Source organism: Carcharodon carcharias, chromosome 10 (genome assembly GCF_017639515.1).
Source record: "Carcharodon carcharias isolate sCarCar2 chromosome 10, sCarCar2.pri, whole genome shotgun sequence".
Taxonomy (NCBI): Eukaryota; Metazoa; Chordata; class Chondrichthyes; order Lamniformes; family Lamnidae; genus Carcharodon; species Carcharodon carcharias.
In genome coordinates this window covers 148,178,174-148,201,865 of record NC_054476.1, presented here as the reverse complement: position 1 = coordinate 148,201,865, position 23,692 = coordinate 148,178,174, and the positions used below count along the sequence as shown (strand labels likewise).

At 43.5% G+C, this 23,692-nt stretch overlaps 1 protein-coding gene and 1 long non-coding RNA gene across 4 annotated transcripts in view; one reads left to right on the top strand and one right to left on the bottom strand.

The window, feature by feature from the left end:
* rnft1 (ring finger protein, transmembrane 1) overlaps positions 1-23,692 on the bottom strand; it is a 106,326-nt gene that overhangs the window by 62,743 nt on the left and 19,891 nt on the right. For all 3 annotated transcript variants that reach the window (XM_041197446.1, XM_041197444.1, XM_041197445.1), the window contains exons 2-3: positions 3,416-3,562; positions 1,423-1,913 (exon numbers count right to left, since the gene is read on the bottom strand). In XM_041197446.1, the coding sequence (XP_041053380.1) occupies positions 1,423-1,913; positions 3,416-3,562 (638 nt within the window). The remainder of the gene's footprint in view (positions 1-1,422; positions 1,914-3,415; positions 3,563-23,692) is intronic.
* Positions 3,734-10,101, top strand: LOC121283197. The gene is made up of 3 exons (XR_005944205.1): positions 3,734-3,767; positions 7,202-7,357; positions 9,608-10,101. It is a non-coding gene; the product is annotated as an uncharacterized LOC121283197 (long non-coding RNA).

The following is a 23,692-nucleotide window of genomic DNA, read 5'->3' as shown; positions in this document are numbered from 1 at the left end:
ACAAACAGTTTCATCTGTGTTATTGATCCACCCACTTAAGCAACTCATCACCATTACCAACAACTAAAATCAGGATCATAGAAAAATTTTGATGGTGCAGGAGAGAGAAGCATGCAATACCCATGCAGATCGGAAAGTCATTTGGCGGGGTGTGGGGGGAATCAGCCAGGGAGTTCTGCTTCTCATCCCTGACCTCTGCTAGAAAGACAGAGGGTCTTGCCACTCAATCTCTATTTGATGACTCTTGCTGGAAAGAGCCAGAGGTCCTGTCTCTTTGATCTCTTGCTCAAAATTGAATGACTGTGAATGTTGACTTAGGGCAGAATCACTGCCCAGACTTAAAGACCAGCCACTTACATAGACACCCGAAAATGTCCTATACCCTAGTAGAGGGTAAAATGGGCAAAAAGAAGCAAATAACAGAAACATTCAAAATAAGTCTCTTCTAATGTGAACCTCAGTGGTTCCAGTGACAATTGTTGTTACTCCTTCTGCAGACAGCGTTTGTATTTATACTTAGTAATTTTGTAGCTTTCCATTTATTATCGTGAGAGCTCAAGTAGCCGTAGACTTGCTTAAAGCAAAGCAGGGTGCTAACAGGTGGTAATCTGGAGGGAAAAGTAACCTCATTTCAATTCAATTCAGGAAAAAACATACAACAGCAGGAATTTTAAAAGTAGCCTTCTCCAAAAGAGAAGCACTGGGACCGACTGACTGCATATCTCCAAAGGATGTGCTGCAAAGGACTGAATATTACAAGTGTTTTTGGGCCTCCCCCCTCAGTTTGCTCTCCTCTTCTCCTGAAGACATCAGCTCATCCTGAGATTCAGCTCAATAGGGCTTGCTAAACTCCCATATCTTTCAAGTAGATATTCTTCAGGTACGAGGCTTAACAGTGAATGTTGGGAAGCTACTTAACCATAGACCATCACAGCTGGAGAACCACACTCACTAGAAAATTAGTTTGTTGGTGTGGGCAAGTATCACTCTCAGTCATCAGGATGGGAACCATGGCTGACTCATTCCTTCCCAAGCCTAGGACATGAAAATAAATTGTAGCATTCCTACAGGTTCCCCAGGTGAGATAAGCTTATTTAGTGTGACATAGGAATTGAAACAGGAAACTTTCTGGTCTGTCTGTACTGCTCAGTTCCACACTGCACAGCTCCTTTATTAACCCAAATATCACCCGAGGACAGTTTGAGGACGTGTTATAAACTGTTTTCAGAACATTTTTAAAGTTTTAGAAAAGATACAAGCCCTGAAAATCCTCAGGGAGTCCAGTCACCTGGCCTCCCACCGCAGGAGACCAGGGAATGACATCGGAATCTCAGAGCTGAATAAATAGTTTCAATATTAAAATGCAATTCATAATAAAAAAACAGCCACATGTAAACCATTCTTCTGAAATGTCTCTCATACCTAATGCATGCTGGAAAACCAGTTTGGCACAAAGGATAAGAATGTACGGGAGGCTCTTCTGAAGCCATAGAAAGATGTACCGAAGTTCTGAAATTGAGCTGGTGGGTTCCCTGTCATCTAGTTCAGAACTTTCTCCAGCAGGACCCTCCGACCTGGGATGATAATGTGAATGCGAATGCAAGTTTGAATGAGAAGAATTTGCATGCTGGACACCTGCCCCAAGTCTGCTGCTCTGGTCTTCAGATGCATCCACCTGGATTTGAACTTCCGCTTCTTTGGAAGGATGCAACACACTCTCTGGAGTCCCAACAAATAAAGCAGGACGTGAATCCATGATTTCTCCTACAGTTCCATTTAATGGCTGCGCATGGTGATGGCTGATGCCTGTGTGCGCGGTGACAAATTCCTTCTGCATTTCAGATCCTCTTCCTGCTTGGCTGTTTAGGATCCCTGGTCTGTACAGTGCTCCAGAGTTCTGACCCGAATGTCTCCTATACCATTAAAAATCAAAACAGCACATTAGATCCCGCTTTGGAACTCACTTTACAATTTATCACAGAAGAGGCACTTTGGATAAGCTTCCCCCTTTCACCTCCTTAGTTTCTGCTGCATAGAGGACAAGCTCATGGTCTCTTCCCATCTAGGCTGCCAACGGGCTTCTAGGAGGCACAAGAGACAACCCATGGATGGCTTGTCCTGATTCCAGTCATAGAGAAGAATAGGTATCCATGTTGCATCTGTCCATGCTACTTGGTGCTGATAATATGTCGCACATTAATTCTGTAAAATTTACACAAATGTAACGATGTTTTTATGTCAGGGATCTGTGCCCGAGTGATAGGCAACCAGTTCCCACAAGATAATCTGGGCCCTACTTGGTAGGTGTAAGATCATAATTCTATTCAAGATCCCTCTTTTCAGTAAGACTGTAACCACATCATGATATTGGCAACTTTGATTCAGAGGGTAGCACTCTCTTCTGACTCAGAAAAAAGGCATTGCTATAGGACCTTTCAAGACCACAGTACAGTTAAAGCTCTTTAACCCAATTAAGTATTTTTGAAGTGCAGTCACTATTGTATTGTAGGAAATGCAGCAGCCAACTTTGCAGACAGCAAGCACCCACATACAGCAATGTGATAAATGTCCAGATAATCTGTTTTTGTAATGTTGATTGAAGGATAGATATTTGTCAGGATAGCAAGGATAACTTCCCTCTCCGAAATAATGCTATGGGATCTCTTACATCTGTCTGATCTGTTCATTGGGTCTCATTTGAAAGATGACACCTCTGACAGTGCAGCACTCCCTCAGTACTGAACTGGAGTGTCAACATAGATTTTTGTGCTCAAATTTTGAATGATTGAAGACCCACTCCAAATCACACAACCTAGTCTGACACTTCAGTGCGGTGCTGAGGAAGTGCTGCATTGTCATAGTGCTGCCATTTGGTTGGGACATTAAACAAAAACTTTATTTATCTATTTAAGGGAACAGGAAAAGATCCCAAGTCGTGCTTTACATTCGCTGCTCAACCAATACCGCCAAAAATATGTAAACTTTATATTTCTTTCATTTGCTGTTGGGGGTGGGTGTGAAGAGAGGAGGTGGGGTCTTGCTGTGCACAAACTGGCTGCCAGATTTCAATGTATAACGACAGACACTTCAAAAGTAGTTAACTGCCTGTGCAGCACTTTGGAGCCTCCTGAGAGCTTGATTATAAATGCAAGTCGTTTCTCTGCGTATAATATAAATAAGGGGGGGGGGGGGGGGGGGTGGGGGGCGTAAAAATCACAGTACCGTGGGAATTGTATGTCCCCGGGCCTGAGTTAGTAAAAAGAAAACAGACGAGGCCTCTTGTCAAGACACTACATTCCCTGCAACCGAAAGTGAAGCAAATCGGTCTCAACAACAGCGACAAAAAGTGAATGCAAATCCCGCACCTTTCCGAATTATCCTGGGTATTTGTTAAAATGAACCCTCGGGTATTTACCTGTCATTCTGAGGCCGGTGTTTCATGCTGGAAAAGCCCAGCTTCACCCCGCTCTTCACCTCCCTCAACCCTCGACAGCCATTTCCTCGGCCAATGTCACAAACGAACCAGGAAGAGGTTATAGGTGAGAGGTCACATTTGCTTTCTCTAATTTTTATTTAAAAACAAAAAAAAAACGATAAGGTACAGCATAAAGAACGTGACTTTACTTTAAGAACAATAGGGCCTCCTTTTCTGTTCAATATAGAAAACCATTTGACATTTTTTTAAACGGCCAACCGCCCGCTAACGCAGCGACGTTCGACGTCGCTTTGTTACCATGGTAACGTGTTTAACAAGGAGTTGTGAACAGGTAAATATTTAATTCACGGCCTCTAGGCTCTAAGATTTCCCTCTTGTTCTAATGACCTCCATTTCCTGCCTTCCTAGTTTTTTTTAATATTTCTTTGTTCCGTTCAAGTACAGCGTTTCTTTCAGACCCGGATTCCTCAGTCTGGCGGGACGTCGTTCAAACGAGGGAATTAAAAATTTCCGCCTTGGAATAAGCTTTTGTTCACCCGCCCTAATGTCTCTCGGTGTCAAATTCTGTCTGATAGTCCTTCCTGCCTAGAGCTTTGTAATTTTTTACTACGTTAAAGGCACTATGTAAATGCAAAGGGTTGGTGAGTCTAAAACCAGGGGAGACAATCTCAGATTAAGAACGAGGTGAGAAGGAATTTCTTCACTCAGTGGGTGGTGAATCTTTGGAATTTTTTACGCCAGAGGACTGTGAAAGGTCAATCATGTTCAAGACAGAAATCAATACATACGAACAAGGAACAGGAGTATGCCATTCAGCCCCTCAAGCCTGCTCTGCTAGATCATGGCTAATCTGATAGTAACCTCAAATCTGCATCCCGCCTACCGCCACCCCCCCCCCCCCCCCCCCCCCCCCCCCATAACCTATCGCCCCCTTGCTTACCAATTTGTCCACTTCTGCCTTAAAAATATTCAAAGACTTGCTTCCACCACCTTTTCAGGAATAGCATTCCAATGACTCATAACCCTCTGAGAAAATTTTTTTTGCCTCAAGTCAGTTTTAAATGGCCGACGCCTTATTTTTAAACAGTGACCCCTTGTTCTAGATTCTCCCACAAGAGGAAACATTCTCTCCACATCCACCCTGTCAAGACCACTCAGGATCTTATATGTTTTAATCATATCGCTTCTTACTCTTCTAAGCTCCAGAGGTTACAAGCCTAGCCTGTCAAACCTTTCCTCGTAAGACAACCCGCCCATTCCAGGTATTAGTCTGCTAAACCTTCACTGAACTGCTTCCAACATATTTACATCTTTCCTTAAGTAAGAATTTCTGGATACTAATGTCATCAAGAGTTATGGGGATAGCCCGGCAAAGTGGTGTTGAGGTACATGATCAGCCATGATCTAATTGAATGACGGATGAGGCTCGATGGGCCAAATGGCCTACTCCTGTTCCTATGTAACAAATTGTTGTTTGTTACTTGGTAAGTTTTCCCACAGTAGTCTTAGGAAGGAATTTTCACAGGAGGTGCATAACACATCATTGTCACATTTTCTGTTTCTGAGTGATATATATCACTTTTTTGGTAAGGAGAGCAATTTTTTTTAACCAAAAAACCTTGCATGCTTTCTTAAAATTTTTTAAAAATTTATTTTTCCCTTTTTTCTCTTTTCCACCCCACCCAAAGGCATTAACTGCTTGCTGGCCTTTGATTCCATGCCATGCCCAAACACCGCTCTTCATGCATCGGTCTACACAGTGAATGTCAACCATATATTAGGGTGATCATATTTTCTAAAGCTAATTCAGGGACATGCGCACCCACCCACACCATCTGAGTCCATAGACCGCACTCTGAGGCGGCTCCTGGGATATCTACCACTCGTTTGTCCTGTTACCAGTAGCTCCTGTTATTTGAACATTTTGGCTTGAGCTGTTTTCAATCAAATATTACAGGAAAACTGCATGTGATCCAGAGATTGGGTGGGGAATGGGCATTGCACACTATGGCCTCAGGGAGTGATCTCTGCATAATTGAAGCCCTCCAGCAAGTCCACTCCTACTGCCTGAAAACAGGAGATTGACATCACTTGGACCAATTGAAGTCTGCATAAACCGGCCAACTTTATTGACTAACTTCAGGTCAGCTCAGGGTGCTGATTTGAACTGCAGGGCTATTAGTAGTTAGGGTATTTATTTGGGGACAGGTTTCATGAACCAGGGACTCTTCAAGGAACATTTTGTCTGGGGACCCAATATCTCATTCAGACACCATCCCTGAAAAACGGGGTTGTATGGTCAGCCTATGATACATTCAGCTGGTGGGGGCGGGTGGTGCAGAATCAAGAGGTCAAGCTGGTTCTCACCTGTGATGTCTGTGTCTGTGCATTCCAGCAGATTTAGCTGGATAACAACAGGATTGGTATTTTTTTTGTTTCTAAAGCAAGACTGCTAAGGTTTTATTTTATTTGTTCATGGGATGTGGGTGTCACTGGCCAGGCCAGCATTTATTGCCCATACCTAATTGCCCTTGAGAAGGTGATGGTGAGCTGTCTTCTTGAATTGCTGCAGTCCATGTGTTGTAAGAACACCCACACTGCTGTTAGGAAGGGAGTTCCAGGATTTTGACCCAGTGACAGTGAAGGAACAGCGGTATAGTTCCAAGTCAGGATGGTGTGTTGCTTGAAAGGGAACTTGAAGTCTTGGTATTCCTATGCATCTGCTCAACCTGTCCTTTGAGGTGGTAGAGGTCACCGATTTGGAAAGTAAATTGTAGTGTCACTAGACTATCATCCTGGCTCAGCTCAATTAAATTAGCACAGACCAGAGATTAAACCTCACCTTCCTACTTTATTATGATTCAGAAATGTCCTGGATAGTGAAACTCTGAACTGTCTCTGAAGTCATTGCAAAGGCTACCATTTAAGATGTTTTTGTTTCCGTGTCAACTGTCAAATGGTGTCAAAATTTAGAGAATATTTATGCAGTGGCCAGATTAGCTAGAATTAAACCCTTGATTTTACTAATCAGTACTTTAAAATTCTCACCTTTATTTTCTAGTCGCCCTATAACCTCATTTCTCCTTATCCCTGTAACCTCCTCCAGCCCACAATGCTCCAAGGTCTCTGGACTCCTCCTATTTTGGCCTCTTGCACATCCCTAACTCCTATCACTCCACCATTGGTGGCCATACCTTCAGCTGCCTATGCCCTAAGTTCTGGAATTCTCTTCCTAAACCTCATCACATTCCTCTTTTAAAACACTCATTCAAACTTATATTTCCTACCTGGGTATCAAGTTTTATCTGACAATGTATATTTGAAAAGGCTTGGAATGTTTTACTATGTTATGGGTGCTATATAAATTTCTGATGTACATCAGAGCCATTTCCTTGATAAACAAACCTTTTGTGTCAATGGAGGAGTTTGCTTACCCTGTGAAATACTCATGTGCGAGTATCATGCAAAAGCAAATTCAAATTTGACTGTAATATCTTTTGCAGCCAAAAAGCCTGTTGACATTTAATGTCATGCCTCACACATGTATAATGACCATTTAATTGAGGTACTGTACAACCATGTACCTGAGCCAAGAATTAGCTCTATCTAAAAATACATTGTTTTGCAGAAATAAAATTGTTTATGATTTCATATTATTTCTACAGGCAATCTTTGTTTCTGAGGTGACATTTATTTTGAGGATCTACGGTATAACATTTCATAAAACTAAACTAACTTGTCAGGGGTTTATTGTTTATATTGCAGCTGACATTAGGACTCTAAAAATTATTGATGGCGGATATATATCTCAAGAAGTCCTGAATATCATCTGGGGCTACCATGAATTACCATCCCTTCAAGGTGGATTGGCTGGACTCCAGTCTCCAGGAGACTTTATTGCCTGGGAAACCATGGCACAGGGTGAGCATGTGACTGGATTTCATCTTTCAGAAATCTCTAAAGCATGAAAGGAACACTTGGTCATAAGAAGAAATGTTTAAAAATTTGTTCATGGGATGTGAATGTCGCTGGCTAGGCCAGCATTTATTGCCCAACCCTTTCCTGGGTTCACATCTGGGTGCATGGCAGAAGCTGGAAAACCCTGCCATTTGGAGCACCTAGAGGGAAATCAGATGGGCTCCATTACAGTGATGCTGTATGACCAATTTCCTGATAATTTGACACAACCAGGCAATCCGGTGTACCTGGCAGTACATGCGGGAGTATCTCCCCTCATGTATTGATCATCTGTCTATACGAAGGTTGAATGCATCCATCAAAAGTTTCAGAATGTTAAGAAAAATATTGGAGAGCATTTAGAGGTATTTCTTTCTGACCTGCAGCCAGATGTTTACAGCAAATTCCAGTCTGAAGACTTTTCTTAACATACAGCCCTTACATGTAACCTTAAAGAGATAGGCCAAGGGTAAGCACACCTCCACCTCAGCAATAGAGTAGTAACAAATTGTGCGTTATAGGCTGTAGCGCTTTTATTGTATGTCATCCAGTTTACCATGAACAAAGTTTCAGGAGATGGCCGTGCATTCTGTTTCTCAAAGTAACTTTGGCACCACACAAGTGCCAGGTAATGACCACATTCTGGCAAGAAAGAACCCAACCATCTCCCCTTATCATTCGATGGTATTTACTGTTGCTGAATTCCCCCACTGACAATATCCTGGGGTTACTATTGACCAGAAACTGAACTGGACCAGACTGTGGCTACAAGAGCAGATCAGAAGCTGGGAATTCTGTGGTGAGTAACTCATCTCTGGTCTCCTGAAAACCTGTCCACCATCTATAAGGCACAAGTCAGGAGCGTGATGGAATAATCTAAACTTGTCTGGATGAGTGCAGCTCCAACAACACTCAAGAAGCTTGACCTCACCCAGAACAAAACAGATTGCTTGATTGGTACCCCATCCATTGACCTAAACATTCACTCCCTTCACCAATGCACAGTGGCAGCAGTGTGTACCATCTACAAGATGCACTGCAACAACTTGCCAAGGCTCCTTCAACAGCATCTTCCAAACTTATGACCTCTACTACCAGAAGGACAAAGGCAGCAGATGCATGGGAACACCACCACCTGCAAATTCCCCTCCAAACCACACACTATCCTGAATTGGAGCAATATCGCCATTCCTTCACTGTCGCTGGGTCAAAATCCTGGAACTCCCTAATAGTGCTATGGGTGTACTTGCACCACATGGACTGAAGCAGTTCAAGAAGGTGGCTCACTATCACCTTCTCAAAGGCAACTGGAGATGAGCAACATATGCTGGCTTTGCCAGTGATGCCCACATCCCAATAAAAATAATAAATTTTAAAAATCTTAAATTTAAATCTTTACTTTAAAGTAATATTCTTTGTTAAGTGTTTGCGCAAATATGGAAATTCAATGGCAGTTCGCCCAATTTCCTGCTGTAACTTTAGTAACAAGTTGATGGAGACCTTGAAAAAACCATTTACACCATTTCTCCTGGGTTTCTGCTGACGTAACCTCAGGAGATCTCCGTGGATCTATGAAGGTATTCAAAATACAGGAGGTTTTGATAAGGTAAATAATGTGAATGAGAATTGGCAACCAGAAGACACAGGTTTTAGATATTGTAATTGGCAAATTAAACCAGAGAGGAGATAAGGAGAAATTCTTATATGTAATGAGTTGTAATGATCTGGAATGCACTGCCTGAAAGGGTGGTGGAAGTAGATTCAATAGTAACTTTCAAAAGCAAATTCAATATATATTTCAATAGGAATAATTTGCATTGCAATGGGGAATGAACAGGGGAGTTGAACTTATTGGAAAGCTCTTCCAAAGAGCTGTACAGGCATGATCTGCCAACTGGCCTATATAATTCTGAAACACCAAAACATCCAGCTTGTGACCATCCAGCTTGTGACACTACCTTTTTCCACCACTAGGGGTACCATTGTTTCTTCTTCAGTGCAATGTGAGGAATGCTATCAGTGACTATCTGTAGTTTTAGTTTGCATTGTAAATACAAATGAGAGAGGCATCCTAACTGGGAGGGGAAAAAAAACACTTTGTTCTCCCATTTATATAGCATGATTAAATTCTGAATAACTCTAGAATTTTGGTTTCAATATCATGTCTAGAAAACCACTTTTTGAATTAAAAAGTTCTTCCTTACATTTCACTAGGTTTTCTCAAGTCTCTTGTTCTGTTGTCAAGAAGGTGGATGTAGAAGATCCCATGGCATATTTTCATAAAAGTACAGAGTATTCCAAGCCTCCTGATCAATATTCTTTCCTCAACCAACACCACCAAAGCAGATTAATTGGTGATTAATCCCATTGCTATTTTTGGGATCTTGCTGTGTGAAAATTAGCTGCTGTCATTGTCGCTGTAGCATCGGTGACTACACTTAAAATAAATAATTGGCTGTGAAGCATTGGGACATCATGAGGATTTGAAAAGTACAATGTAAATGTAAATTTTCCTTACAACCACTTGGATTTTGAAGTTCCCAAACACCAGGAGAAAAACAAGACGTTGAGGAAAAGTTTATCAAAGATGTGGTTCAAGAGATAGATCTAAATGAGACTTTTGAAGATGTGGGGAGATGTAGCTAGATAGTAAATGTTTGGAAGGGTTTATTGTGCTAAAGGTGCTCCATAAGTTTCAAGTTAAAGAGCAGAACTTTTTCCAGTGTTTCATTATAATTCAGTCTTTCAACACTGTTTGTTCACAACTTTATGGTTCCTGAGTTAGTTTAAATATCGAGATAATCGTAGAATAAATGGAGACTTGTAAACTTGCTTTGCAATCACTTCCAACTCATCTGAGCTGATACTAGGTGACCTTTAAATCCAGTTTCTGTAGATCTTAACATATAAGTTTTTCATTTTATGCAAGTGTTTTATCCTATTTTGGTTCAGATTCCTCTGTAATTAGCTTTCTAGAGATAAAAACAAATCAGAGCATCTGGAAATAATTTGAATATACGAACATACTAAATAAGAGCCGAAGTAGGCCATTCGGGCTCTCGAGCCTGCTCCACCATTCAATAAGATCATGGCTGATCTGCTTATGTTTCGAGTTCCACATTCCCATCTACTCCCGATAACCTTTGATTCCCATGCCTAACAAGAATTTATCTACCTCTGCCTTAAAAATATTCAATGACCCTGCCTCCATCACCTTCCAAAGTCCCACAAACCTCTGAGAGAAAAAATATCTCCTCACCTCGGTCCTGTAAGGGCAACCCCTAATTTTAAAATGGTGCTCCCTAGTTCTGGACTCACCCACAAGGGGAAACTTCCTTTCAATGTCCCCCTTGTCAAGAACATTCAGGATCTTATATACTTCTACCAAGTAATTCCTCATCCTTCTAAACTCCAGTGGAAACAGGCCCAGCCTGTCCAACCTATCCTTTGTAATACAACCCGCTCATTCCAGGAATCAATCTAGTAAGCCTCCACTGAACCACCTCCAATGCATTTACATCCTTCCTTAAATAAGGAGACCAAAACTGCATACAGTATTCGAGATGTGGTCTCACCAATGCTCTGTATAACTAATGCATAACATCCTTACTTATATGTTCAATTCCTCTTGTAGTAAAGGAGTGTATTAGCCTTCTTGATAACGTGCTGTAACTGCATACTAACTTTTTGTCACTCTTGCACTAGAAAACCTAGATCCCTCTGCAGCTCGGAATTCTGCAGTTGTTCTCAGTTTAAGTAACACACTGCTTTTATATTCTTTCTACCAAAGTAAACAACTTCACATTTTCCCACAATATACTCTATCTACCAGATTATTGCCCACTCACTCAATCTACCAATATCCATCTGCAAACTCCTTATGTCTTCTTCACAATATACTTTCCTACCTATCTTTGTGTCGCCTGCAAATTTTGCTCCAATGCTTTCACTCCCCTCATCTAAGTCATTGATGTAAATTGTAAAATGTTAAGGCCCCTACACAGTACCCTGCGGGACTCCACTTGTCACATCCTGCCAATCAGACAAAGACCCATTTATACATCCTCTTTGTTTTCTGCCAGCCAGCCTATATGCTATCCATGCTAATATTTGCCCTCTACATCTTGAGCTTTTATATTCCACAAAAACCTTTGCTGAGGCACCTTATCAGATACTTTCTGGAAATCCAAGTACAGTACATCTACAGGCTCCCCTTTATCCACGACGCATGTTATTCCTTCAAAGAATTCTAATAAATTGGTCAAACATGATTTCCCTTTCACAAAATCATGCTGACTCTTCTCGATTACCTTGAGTTTTTCTAAGTGCCCAGCTACAATCCCTTTAATGATCAATTCTAACACCTTCCCCACGAAAGACATAAAGCTAACTGGCCTATAGTTTACTGTTTTCTGCCTCCCTCCCCTCTTGAATAGAGGGATTATATTTGCTACTTTCCAATCTGATTAAACCTTCCCAGAATCTAGCCACCTCTTTTAAGACCGTAGGATGAAGTCCATCAGGACCCGGAGACTTGTCAGCCCACAGATCCATCAGTTTGCTCAGTACCGCTTCCCTGGTGATTGTAATTTCATCAAGTTCCTTCCTCTCTTCCACCTCCTGATTTACAGCTATTACTGGAATGATTTTTGTATCCTCTATAGTGAAGACAGAAGCAAAGTATTTGTTCATTTCATCCACCTTTTCCTTATTATCTACTATTAATTCCCCATTCTCATTCTCTAGAGGGTGAACCCTCACTTTACATACTCCTTTCCTTTTAAATACCTGTAAAAACTCTTGCTATCCGTTTTTACATTTCTAGCTAGCTTCCTCTCATACTCTAATTTCTTTCTTCTGATTAACCTTTTAGTCATTCTCTGCCATTCTTTATATTCTGCCCAATCATCTGACATGCCACTCATCCACTCATCTTTGCGCAATATTACAACCTGGATGGGAGGAGTGCACAGTTTATCTAGCCCCATTACTCTGTAGGTCACACCATTAGTTTAATTTACTCACCAAATGGCCCATTACTTACCTTCACAATTGTTAGACCTAGAATAAAAGGGACTTTAACCAGGCTTCTTTCAATAAACTCAGAATGATTGATTTATTATAAAACAAAACTTTTTTTTAAACAAGTTGCAAGAACTGGTTAACACATAATGTACTCTGGATGTATAGCTATCTATCACTTTTAAAAATACCCCAGCATGCGCGTGCATGTGTGCGCGCACACAAACACACACACACACATACACACACAAACAAAGGACAAACAGACAGGGTCTCTCTGCAGAGATGGGCTTAAGAGAACAGGTGTTATAAAATAAAGGATAACATTCGCAGCGGTTCGACACTGTCAATCTGAGTCCCCCATGTGAAGGTGGGCTGCTGGTCCCTGTAGATGACTGGAGGTTCTCACCAACAGAGCTTTGGCTTGGAGGAGAATATAGAGCTGGATCAATTCTTCTTGTCTCAACTTTGCAGGTCCAAAATGCAGGTACTCACATGAGGATTCTCTGGTTTCAAGTTTATAACCACACATGCAATTTCAACCAAGGCAGAGAGAGAGAGAGTCAGTTAGGGTAGCCTTCCTGCTCAGCTTATTGCCCAACAAGACTGAATTCACAAAACAACAGGTTTAAAACTTGTCTCTGCCATGTGATTTATAATAAATTACTTGCCTGTGCCTTTTTCAGTCCCCCCTGCCCCCTATCAATTAAAATGATTGCAGTACAAAACAAACAGCTCTTCCTCAAGTACTATGCTGCTCAGGTGATTTCTTGGAAAAGACCTGCTTGTTAAAAGTTCCGAGGTGAACATATGACCCTTAAAAAAAAACTCCAGATCAGCATCAAACATCCAGATAATGAAATGTCTTTCCATAACTTAACAAAAAAACCCAGTTCGTGAAGATATGTTTTTCCCAACAGAAGTTATATGTTTTTTCTTTAACTTTGCTTTCCCTGTCATCTTTAGTTAGCCACGGATAGTGGGTCTTCCCTCTAGAATTTTTCTTAATAATAGGAATAAACTTATTCTGTGTATTTTGAAATATCCCCTTAAATGTCTGCCACTGCTTTTCTATTGATCAATCCCCTAACCTAGTACCCCAGTTCACTTCAGCTAGCTCAACTTTCATGCCCACATAGTCTTAGACCCACTCTTCTCCCTTTCAAATTGGAAGTAAAATTCAATCATATTGTACTTGCTGCTACCTAGGGGTGCCTTTACTCTGAGGTCATTAATTAATCCTGTCACATTACACAATACTAAGTTTAATATAGCTTGCTCTCTGGTTGGTTCCAGAAAATGCTGCTCTAAGAAGCAATCTCAAAAGCATTCTATGAACTCATCCAGGCTACTACTGCCAGCCTGATTTTTCCAGTTTATATGCAGATTCAAGTCACCCATGACTATTCCCATCCCTTTATCAGAAGTATCCAATATTTATTCTTGTATACTTTGTCATTACTGTTGGGGGGCCTATTGACTACTCCCACTAGTGAATCCCTTCCCCTACCATTCCTCAATTTCATCCAAACCAATTCTCCATCCTGATCTCCTGAACCAAGGTCATCTCTAACTATTGTACCAATACCATCCTTGATTAACAGTGCTACCTCTCCACCTTTAACTAGCTTCCTATTCTTCTTGCATGTCATATACCCCTCAATATTCAGGACTCAAATCCTACAGCCACGTCTCCGTAATGGCTATCAGATCATATTTATTTACTTCAACGTGCACTATCAATTGGTTTACTTTTTTTAATGAATGCTATGCACATTCAGATGCAGAGCCTTTAGTTTTGACTTTTTGTTATCTTTGTAGCATCTAATCTTGATTGTTGGTGGAAGTCTCTGTCCCTTCCTGCCATTCTCTGACCCACATTTCTGATATTACTATTTTCCTCTCTTACCTTGTCTCTACTCTTTGATATAGCACATCTTTCCACATTTGATCCCTTTCCCCCACTATTTAGTTTAAAACCCTGTCTACACCCTGGTTATACAGTTCGTAAGAACACTGGTCCCAGCATGGTTCAGGTGTAGACCATCCCAACAGTACAGCCCCCACTTTCATCAGTACTGGTGCCACTAACCAGAACCCACTTCTCCCACACTAGTCTTTGAGCCATGTATTCATTGCTCTAATTTTATGTACCTTATGCCAATTTGCACACAGCTCCAGTAATAATCCAGAGATTATAACCTTTGAGGTTCTGCCTTTTAATTTAGTGCCTAGCTCCTCATATTCTCAATGCAGCACTTCTTTCCTAGTTCTACCTACATGGGCCATGATAACTGGATCCTCCCCCTCCCACTGCAAGTTCCTCTCCAGCCCTGAGCAGATGTCCCAAACCCAGGCAACCCAGCCGTCTGGACTCTCGCTCTTTGTTGCGGAGAACAGTGTCACTCCCCATCACTATATTGTCCCATCTACCACTATATTTCTTTCTGCTCCACCCACTTGAATGGCTTCCTGTACCACAGTGCCATGGTCAGTTTGCTCATCCACCCTGCAGCCTCCACTCTCATCCAAACAAGCTGAGAGAACCTCAAACCTATTGGACAATTGCAGAGGCTGACACTCCCGCATTCCTGCCCCCTGGGTCCCCTTACCTGCCTCACTGACAGTCACACCCTCCTGTTCCTGACTACTGTCCAAATCGAAGACAAAAATGTGCTAAGAATTAACGCTGACAACCAATTTAAAATTGTCAGTCGGGTTCACAGTGTGGCGCATTTGGGTGTACTGGAAGCTACAAATATTAATTTACAGGGCCCTGTTCTTTGCAGACAGAAAGAACATGTACATATATTGCACCTGTTTCAGCTAAACAAAATAAGTGACTTCATTTACTGACTCATTCCTCAGGGCAATCTCTTGACCAATCAGGGTCAAACTGCCTGGTTTAAATTTCAAACAATGCTGTCAGTCACCATCAGTGGTGCACCCCCAATGGCAACACCTCTTGCCAACCAATCAGAAGTCTCTTCACATACAGTACAAATGTTGTCTTCCCCTTATTTTGGTATTCTTGCGAATGCCTTGACGAGTGCAAAACAAGAAGCTTAAATATCTCTCTTTTTGCAGCAATGCTCAAGTTCTGTACTACCAAACGACTATTTGTTCCTGTTAAGATGAAGCAGAATGGTTTAGAAGTGTCAAAACACTGACTTAGCCCTTGCTATACTGACTTAACTGTCATACCTGGTGCTCAATTAAATTATGACATAATTTTTAAAGTGGATCTCCCATTGCTTTGTTCATGCTAATTTGGATGGTGTGTAATTTTAAAATTACAGTAATGTTATAGCATATAATAAGCAATGTATAACTCTGCTGCTAAGGTTTTTATTTTTTTCTCTAGGTAAACAAAGCCTCAGGTTAACCAGAATTTAATTGTTTAGTGAGAAAATTGTACAGATTGGAAAAAGCTTGCAAATTTCAGGCTGTGTCAGAAGCAAGCAATATAAAGTGACTGGTTTTCTTTCTCTTTTTCTAAAAGATTGTTTTACATCTCTAATAACATGTGTTATCTCGTGTATGACACTTTGAGTGCAATAAAGAAAATGTATATATAATAACAAACATTCTGATCTCTCAAACAACAAACCAGTTCGAATTCTCATTGGATGATATTTGCACAGTTTTTTCACATTGTGAAAGACATCGGGCAGAATCGTCCTAGATTCGGACAGAATCGTCCTAGATTCGGACTAAGTGCGGTAGCTGGCGGGTAAAATAATGTTTTACTCACCAGCCACAATGGTGGCTTCTCACACCACATCAACCCAAACCCGCCACATTAATTATGCATTCCCAGGAAACACGCTGTTCCATTGTGGGTGGGCTCTCATTCATCTGCCAAGCCATCACCTCACTGCTTCATCACACCAAGCACCACATTTAAAATGCAGACGCGCGCACACCTCTCAGTGCTTCCAGCCAAGGACTGCTGCAGAGAAGACAGATGGCCCCAAAAGGCAAAAAGACTGCAGCACCCCTGCTTCAGTGACATGTCCCTTGAATGTCTTTTGAGCGCCATGGAGGCTTGCCGTGATGTCCTCTACCCCTACTCTGGCCGCAGAATGGGCAGCTACATCAGCAATGCAGCATGGGAGGCGGTGGTCGGCGCCAATGCCTTGAAAAAGAAGGCAGCCACCCACTGCCGCCACAGGATGAATGGTCTCATCCATTCCGCCAGGGTAGCTCACTCTTTTCATCACTCTCAACTCACACACTCACAAACCCATCACACATCCACAGGGATCCCACAGTGCCCACGGTGACGGTGAGGTTGGCGGCGAACATCCTCCTGAGGATCCTGCAGCACATCATCCCTCTATCAACACAACTGTGAGTGCTCTCTCTCCTGCTTTTGACTCTGCTGCCATGGGCTAATTATCTCCAGTTTGGTTCATGGGAGTTCTGCCAAGCGACTGACATCCTCAGTCAGCCAGTCCCTCAGCTCCATCCAGGTCCTCACCTCCAGCCAAGAGGACACCTCCTCCATTGAAGAGCTGTAAATATGCAGTCTGGAAGACCCGTCACAGCGCTTACCCACATCCTGCACCAGCGCAGAGACACACACCTCAGTGGGACCTAAATCTAGAGTAGACTCGGGTTCACAATCTGATGGTCACCGCACGGACACACGTCTGCAGCAGGGGGATGCAGGTTTGGCCGAGCTCCCCGGCACTCGGAGGACTGCTGGGGAAGAGGTATCTGTGAGGTCTGAGTCAAATGATGAGCCTCTAGATTTGGCCTTCTAACTGGAGAGCCATGGGAGGACATGAGAATATCACGCAGAGCTGTTGGAAACCCTTAACAGAGTGGCACATGAATCAGAGGAGTGTGCCCTCTACTCTCTGATGAAGTAGTCTTCATGGGGAGAATGGCAGACACCATGGAGACCCTGGTCCAGCAGAATGCGAAGATGTGTGCAGACCTGCACTCCATCAGGGGAGCCATGGGTGAGTTCCTGCAGTGGCAACGCGAGAAGGAAACGGGGCACCTCGACGTCCCTCCAGGTGCTCCTTCCCCTCAAGGCCTGTGCCCTTGGACACACGAAAGGAGGAGGAGCTGCAGCTGGATACACCTGGGTCATCCGCTCAGAAATCTCAGAGCCTGCCCTCTGAGCACCCTCTGCCTGTGAAACCCTCAACCTCATCCTCTGTCACCGCAGAAGGGGTAGCTGGCTAACGAGTGATTCTGGGGGGAAAAGTGTTTGCGTGGCAGGGCCTTTCAGATCCTTGTGCAAGCACTTGCCCACGCACATAGATCCTTCACGTATCACACTCGCCTCAATGTCCTGAGCATTTTCAATGCTGCCTACTGGGGTTAGCTTTCAGTTGCCCATCAGAGCTGACCTGCATCTCTGCCCACCCAATGATCACACTCCCATGCAGCACCTGATCTCACCCACCACAACTGTTGCTTCACTTTCATTTTAGACAGTATGGTCTTGAATTGGCTTTTTGTACGCTATCCCATATTTTCCCCTCCCCCAGACACCCATTTCCTTTCCCCCATCTCTATTGACCCCCCCGGCATCAGCGTCCACCTCCTCTCTGTGACTTACCACCCTACCAGCCACAACCCTTTTCTTTTGGGGATGTCCAGGTGAACGTGCACATTCCCTTCCTTCCAGAAAATGCCACCCCCATCCAGATTCACCTCCCTGACCTCCTCCTCCTTGGCCCTAGGGTCCGTGTCTGCCTCCATGTCCCCCAAACCACTCTTGCTGTCCCTTCTACCACTCTGGTTGAACCCTCACCCTCCCACCCTAACGTCTAATCTGCCCTCGGTCATTCTCACCAGTCCCTTGTTCCACACCCACCCTCAGTTCACTCCCCAGGAAACAGTCATGGACTCATCAGAACCCCCTCTTGTACATTCTCCTGGACACCGCCCCCCCACCCCCCCAAACCTTCCCCCCTTGGAACCCCTTCTCCCCCTTGGAACTCTCGCACCCCGGATTCCGTCCCCCTTCGGCCCTCCCCCCTTCCTGACTCCTTCAGACACCCTTGCATCTTCTGCCACCCTTAGCCTGCCCCCTTCTCAACTCTTTCCTCCAACCTTACTTCTTCCTTCACCCTTAGCCCTTCCCCTTCCCAACTCCTCCCTCCACCTTTAGTCCTTCCCCCTTACTTCTTCCCCCAGCCTTACTCCCTCCCCTCTCCACACTCCTTCTTTCCTCTGGACTCCCTCCCCTCTCCGCACTCCTTTCCCCCTCTGAACTCCTTCCTTTACACCTTCCACCCCTTTACACCTATCTCACCAGTTCCCATCTTCTCTCCATTATCCCCCTCCCAACTCACCCCATCCTTACACCTCTTCCTCTCCTTGTTGATCCTAGACTTTTCTTTTCCACCCCCTCATATATTGTTCTCTCTCAAACACACCTGGACCTTCCTCTCCATCCCCTTGACCATCATCCATTGTGAGCAGACCCTCAATGGTGACTTTACAACGCGGGGGCTGCTTTGCAGCAGAGCCATGTCCATGCGACTCCACCTAGCATGCCATGGACATTCCTCCAGCATGGCATTGCTGTCGGGCTCCAGCATTTTCTGCTCCTTGGATGTCCGCAATTTGAGGAGATCTGGCGATAAGTCCTGACTTCTGCACCTCACACTTGCCAAGACATGTTCTGCATTGGCATGCAATCACGCCGACATGGATGGATGATCCAGCGGGGGATGATTCTGGCGGGCTGATGTATTACAATGAGGTTCCCGATGTCTGATGGCAGGAAACGCAGTCCTGTCATTACTGGGCTAAGCGGATGATTGTAAACTGGTCTCACAACATCGTGAAACCAATTTTTGGTCTTCTTGCCATATTGTTCGCTCATGCCACCGAGCATGCCCGACGCCAATGGGCACGGACAATTCTGCCAATAGCTGCTACAAATCGGAGTTTAAAGAATATTTATAAACATCAAGAGGAATGGAGAACAAAAAGTTGCAATTGATTTTAAAGCTTATACTTCTGTGTACAGTTGTTTTCATGGTTCATATTGTTGTGCTTTATGTTTTTTAACTCAGGTATATGAGAAATTAGGGTATGCTCTTGCTCATGAGGTGGAAGGTCAGTTGAAGAATCCTGAACAAAGACAGATCATTTTCCATCTACTTGGGATTCCTTTTGTACAGAAACATTTCAGTAGCTACCTGGATCAGCCCAGTCTGCTGGTGAGTATTGGATGGAAATAACTACTTATTATAAGTGTTAGTTATCTAAGGAACATTTCATTTTTGTACTTCTACTAGCTCCAGTGGGTTGCTCACAGGAAGTTTAAAGGTATGTGTTTAATAAGGACAAGAATTTTATGATACTTAGTGAACCTTCTATGGCATTGCTCACAGTTAATCAAAGGGACTGGAAAAGTAGACTGTTACAACAGGGATAGGAAGGAGTGCGCAATTTATCTAATCCCACTACTCCACAGGTCACACTATTAGTTTAAAAGTTTAATTTACTCACCAAAATGGCCAATGATTTACCTTTTCCACTATTAGACCCAGAGTAAAAGAAACTTTAACCAGGGACCTGTCAATAAACTTAGAATGATTGATTTATTATAAGCAAAATATTTTTTAAAAAGCAAGTTGCAAGAAATGGTTTACACACAATTGTAATCTGGAAGTATAACTTTCTATCCCTTTTAAAGCACCTCAGCACACCTGTGTGCATGTGGAGATTGGGGTGTTCAAAATTATAAAGGAATTTGATATGGTAAGTAAGGAGAAACTGCCTCAGTTGCAGAGGGATTGGCAACTAAAGGAAACAGATTTAAGATAATTGGCAAAAAAACCAGAGGGTGATGAGAATTGTTTTTTAAACACAACAAATTATAATGATCTGGAATGCACTGTCTGAAAGGGATTTGGATATATATTTGAAATGGAAATATGGGTTGGTTCATAATCGGAGGAGTTGTGAATGGAGTGAACACTTGGGTCACAAATAATAACGCATCCTTGACTTTATTACTGAGGGAAAGTCATTAATGAAGTGGGGAGGTGAGAGTTACTGCCCTTGTCATCAAGGCAACATTTGATCGAGTGTGGCACCAAGGAGCCCGAGCAAACTGGAAGTCAATGGAAATCGGGGGAAAGCCTTCCAGTTTTTGGAGTCATACCTAGCACAAAAGAAGATGGTTGTGGTTGTTGGAGGTCAATCATTTCTGTCCCAGGACATTGCTGCAGGATTTCCTCAGGGTAGAGTGCTAGACCAATCATCAATGACCTTTCCTCCATCATAAGGTCAGAAGTGGGGATGTTTGCAGATGATTGCATAATGTTCAGCACCATTCGAGACTCAGATACTAAAGCAGTCTGTGTTCATATCCAGCAAGACCTGGACCCCATTCAGGATTAGGCTGACAAGTGGCAAGTAATATTCATACCACAGTAGTGCCAGACAATGACCATCCCCAACAAGAGAGAATCTAACCATCTCCTGTTGACATTCAATGGCATTGCCTTGGCTGAAACCTCCACTATCAATATGTTGGGGGTTACCATTGACCAGAAACTGAACTGGACCAGCCATATAAATACTGAGGCTACAAGAGTAAGTCAGAGGCTGAGAATTCAGCAATAAGCAATTCACCTCATGACTCCCCAAAGCCTGTCCAGCATCTACAAGGCACAAGTCAGGAATGCGATGGAATACTCTCCAATTACCTGAATGACTGCAGCACCAACGACACTCAAGAAGCTCGACACCATTCAGGATAAAGCAGCCCACTCATTTAGCACCCCACCCACCACCTTAAACAATGACTCCCTCCGCAATCAACAGTAGCAGCAGTGTTTATCATCCACAAGACTGTAGCAACTCACCAAAGCTCCTTCAACAGCACTTTCCAAACCCACGACCTCTACCATCTGGAAGGACAATGGGAACACCACCACCTGCTAAGCTCCCTTCCAAGCCACACACCATCCTCAGTTGGAACTAAAGCACTGTTCCTTCATTGTCACTAAATCAAAGTCTTGGAACTCCCTTTCTAACAGCACTGTGTGTGTACCTACAATACATGGACTGCAGTGATTCAAGTAGGTGGCTCACCACCACCTCAAGGGCAATTGGGTATGGACAATAAATGCTAGCCAGCGATGCGCACATCCCATGAGTGAATTAAAAAAAAAAACTGAAGGAGACGAAGCTGATTAAGTCTATGACATTTCCCTGAAAACTCCTGCAATAATATCCTGGGACTGTGATGATTGACTTCTGGTTATTTCGGTTATTATCTACTTTTGTTACATTAAGATGGTTGCAATGCATTGTCTCTTGCCCTTAGGTGCTGGGCTCCAACCTGGTTGAGGATGGGGCTGTTGATAGGCCTCTTCCTTGTCCAGTTATCTGCCTCCATTTTTGATTGTAGTGGTAAGGCTGCCAGCTTTGCTCTGATCCATTGTTTGTGGAATTGCTTATCTCTTTTTGCTGGTTAAATAAAAGATAGAATTTGGATTTAATAGTACCTTTCCTGTCAAAAGGATATACCAGAGTGTTTCACAGCTAAGTAAGTCTGTTGAAGAGTCATACGGACTCAAAATGTTAACTGTGTTCCTCTCCGCAGATGCTGTCAGACCTGCCGAGTTTTTCCAGGTATTTTTATTTTTGTTTTTGTTACTTTTGAAATGCAGTCATTTGTACTGTGGGCAAATACAGCAGCCAATTTGCACACGGTAAGGCCCCACAAACAGCAATGCCACATCACCAGATAATTTGTTTTGGTGATGTTTGTTGCATTATAAAATTGCTTCTCTATTCATGTTCAAATAACGCCATGAGAGGACAGATTGCGATATATATTTGAAGAAGAAAAATATGTTGATTTATGATCGAAGGAGTGAATGTGAATGGAGCGAACACTGGAGTCATAAACAAATAGCCCATTCTACTTTATTACAGAGGGAAGGTCATTAATGAAACAGATGAAGGCGATTAGGGCAAGGATAGTTCCCTGCGAGTTCCTGCAATAATACCCTGGGACTGTGATGTCCGACTCCTGGCAACTGCTGCCATCTTCCTTTGTTGCCTTAAAATGGTTGCAGTGCATTGTCTCCTGCCCTTACCTAACTACCTAAATTACATCCTGAAGTCTCTTGAGTGCAACTTGAACGCAAGGTCATCTTCAGTCAAAGGCGAGAGTTCTATCACTGACCTAAGGGAGAGACTTAAAAAGTGTGTAGGTAGCTGCACTAGATTGATATATTATTGTAAGGCATGCTTGGTGCTGCTTCTGGCACCCACCTCTACGCTCTCCATGAAATCAGGATTAATTTCCTGGCTTAATGTGAAAGAAGAAGTGAAGGAAGTGCAGGACCAGGGCCAGGACTTTCCATGCCCACTGGCGTCGGCCGTGTTCAGTGGCTTGAGTGGACAATATGGCGAGAAGGCCAAAAATCTGTTTCAGGAGGTCATGAAACCAGTTTGCGATTGTCTGCTCTGCCCGCCAATGGCAGGCTGCACTTCCCGCCTTCGGATGTTGGGAACCTCACTGTAATGCATCAGCGTATCATTATAAGGCCAGCCCACCAGAATAGATCCCCCCTCCTACCACACCCACTGCCCACACTGGATTGTCCACCCACGTCAGCATGATTACATACTGATGTATTCCACACAGTACTTGGCAGGCTGCAGTTTGAGAGGAACTCAAAGGTGAGTACACAGTAACGTTGCGGAGCACTCACCTGGGTTGCCTGTTGGACTTCAAGGTTGAGGTGTGTTGAGGGGGAGGGGGGGGGGGGCGGCGACAAGGGCTGCCCTGATGTTGAGGTGACTTGGGGGAGGGTGGGGGGGTGGGGGGGGATGCAAGGGCTACCCTGTGTTTGTGGCAACTTGGGAAAGGGTGCAAGGTCTGCCCTGCAGTTGAGGTGCATTAGGTGGGGGAAAGGACTTCCCTGTAGTTGAGGTGACTTGTGGGGCGGGGGGGGAAACGTTATGGTTGCCCTGTGTGCCATATGGTTGAGGCGACTTGGGGGTGGGGGCAAGGGCTGCCCTGCGGGTTTTTTATTCATTGATGGGATGTGGGCTTCGCTGGCTGGGCCAGCATTTAGTGCCCATCCCTAATTATCCTTGAGAAGGTGGGGCTGAGTTGCATTCTTGAACCACTGCAGTCCATATGGTGCAGGTACACCCACAGTGCTGTTAGGAAGGGAGTTCCAAGATTTTGATGCAGTGACAGTGAAGGAATGATGTTATATTTCCAAATCAGGATGGTGAGTGACTTGGGGGGAAACTTCCAGGTGGTGGTGT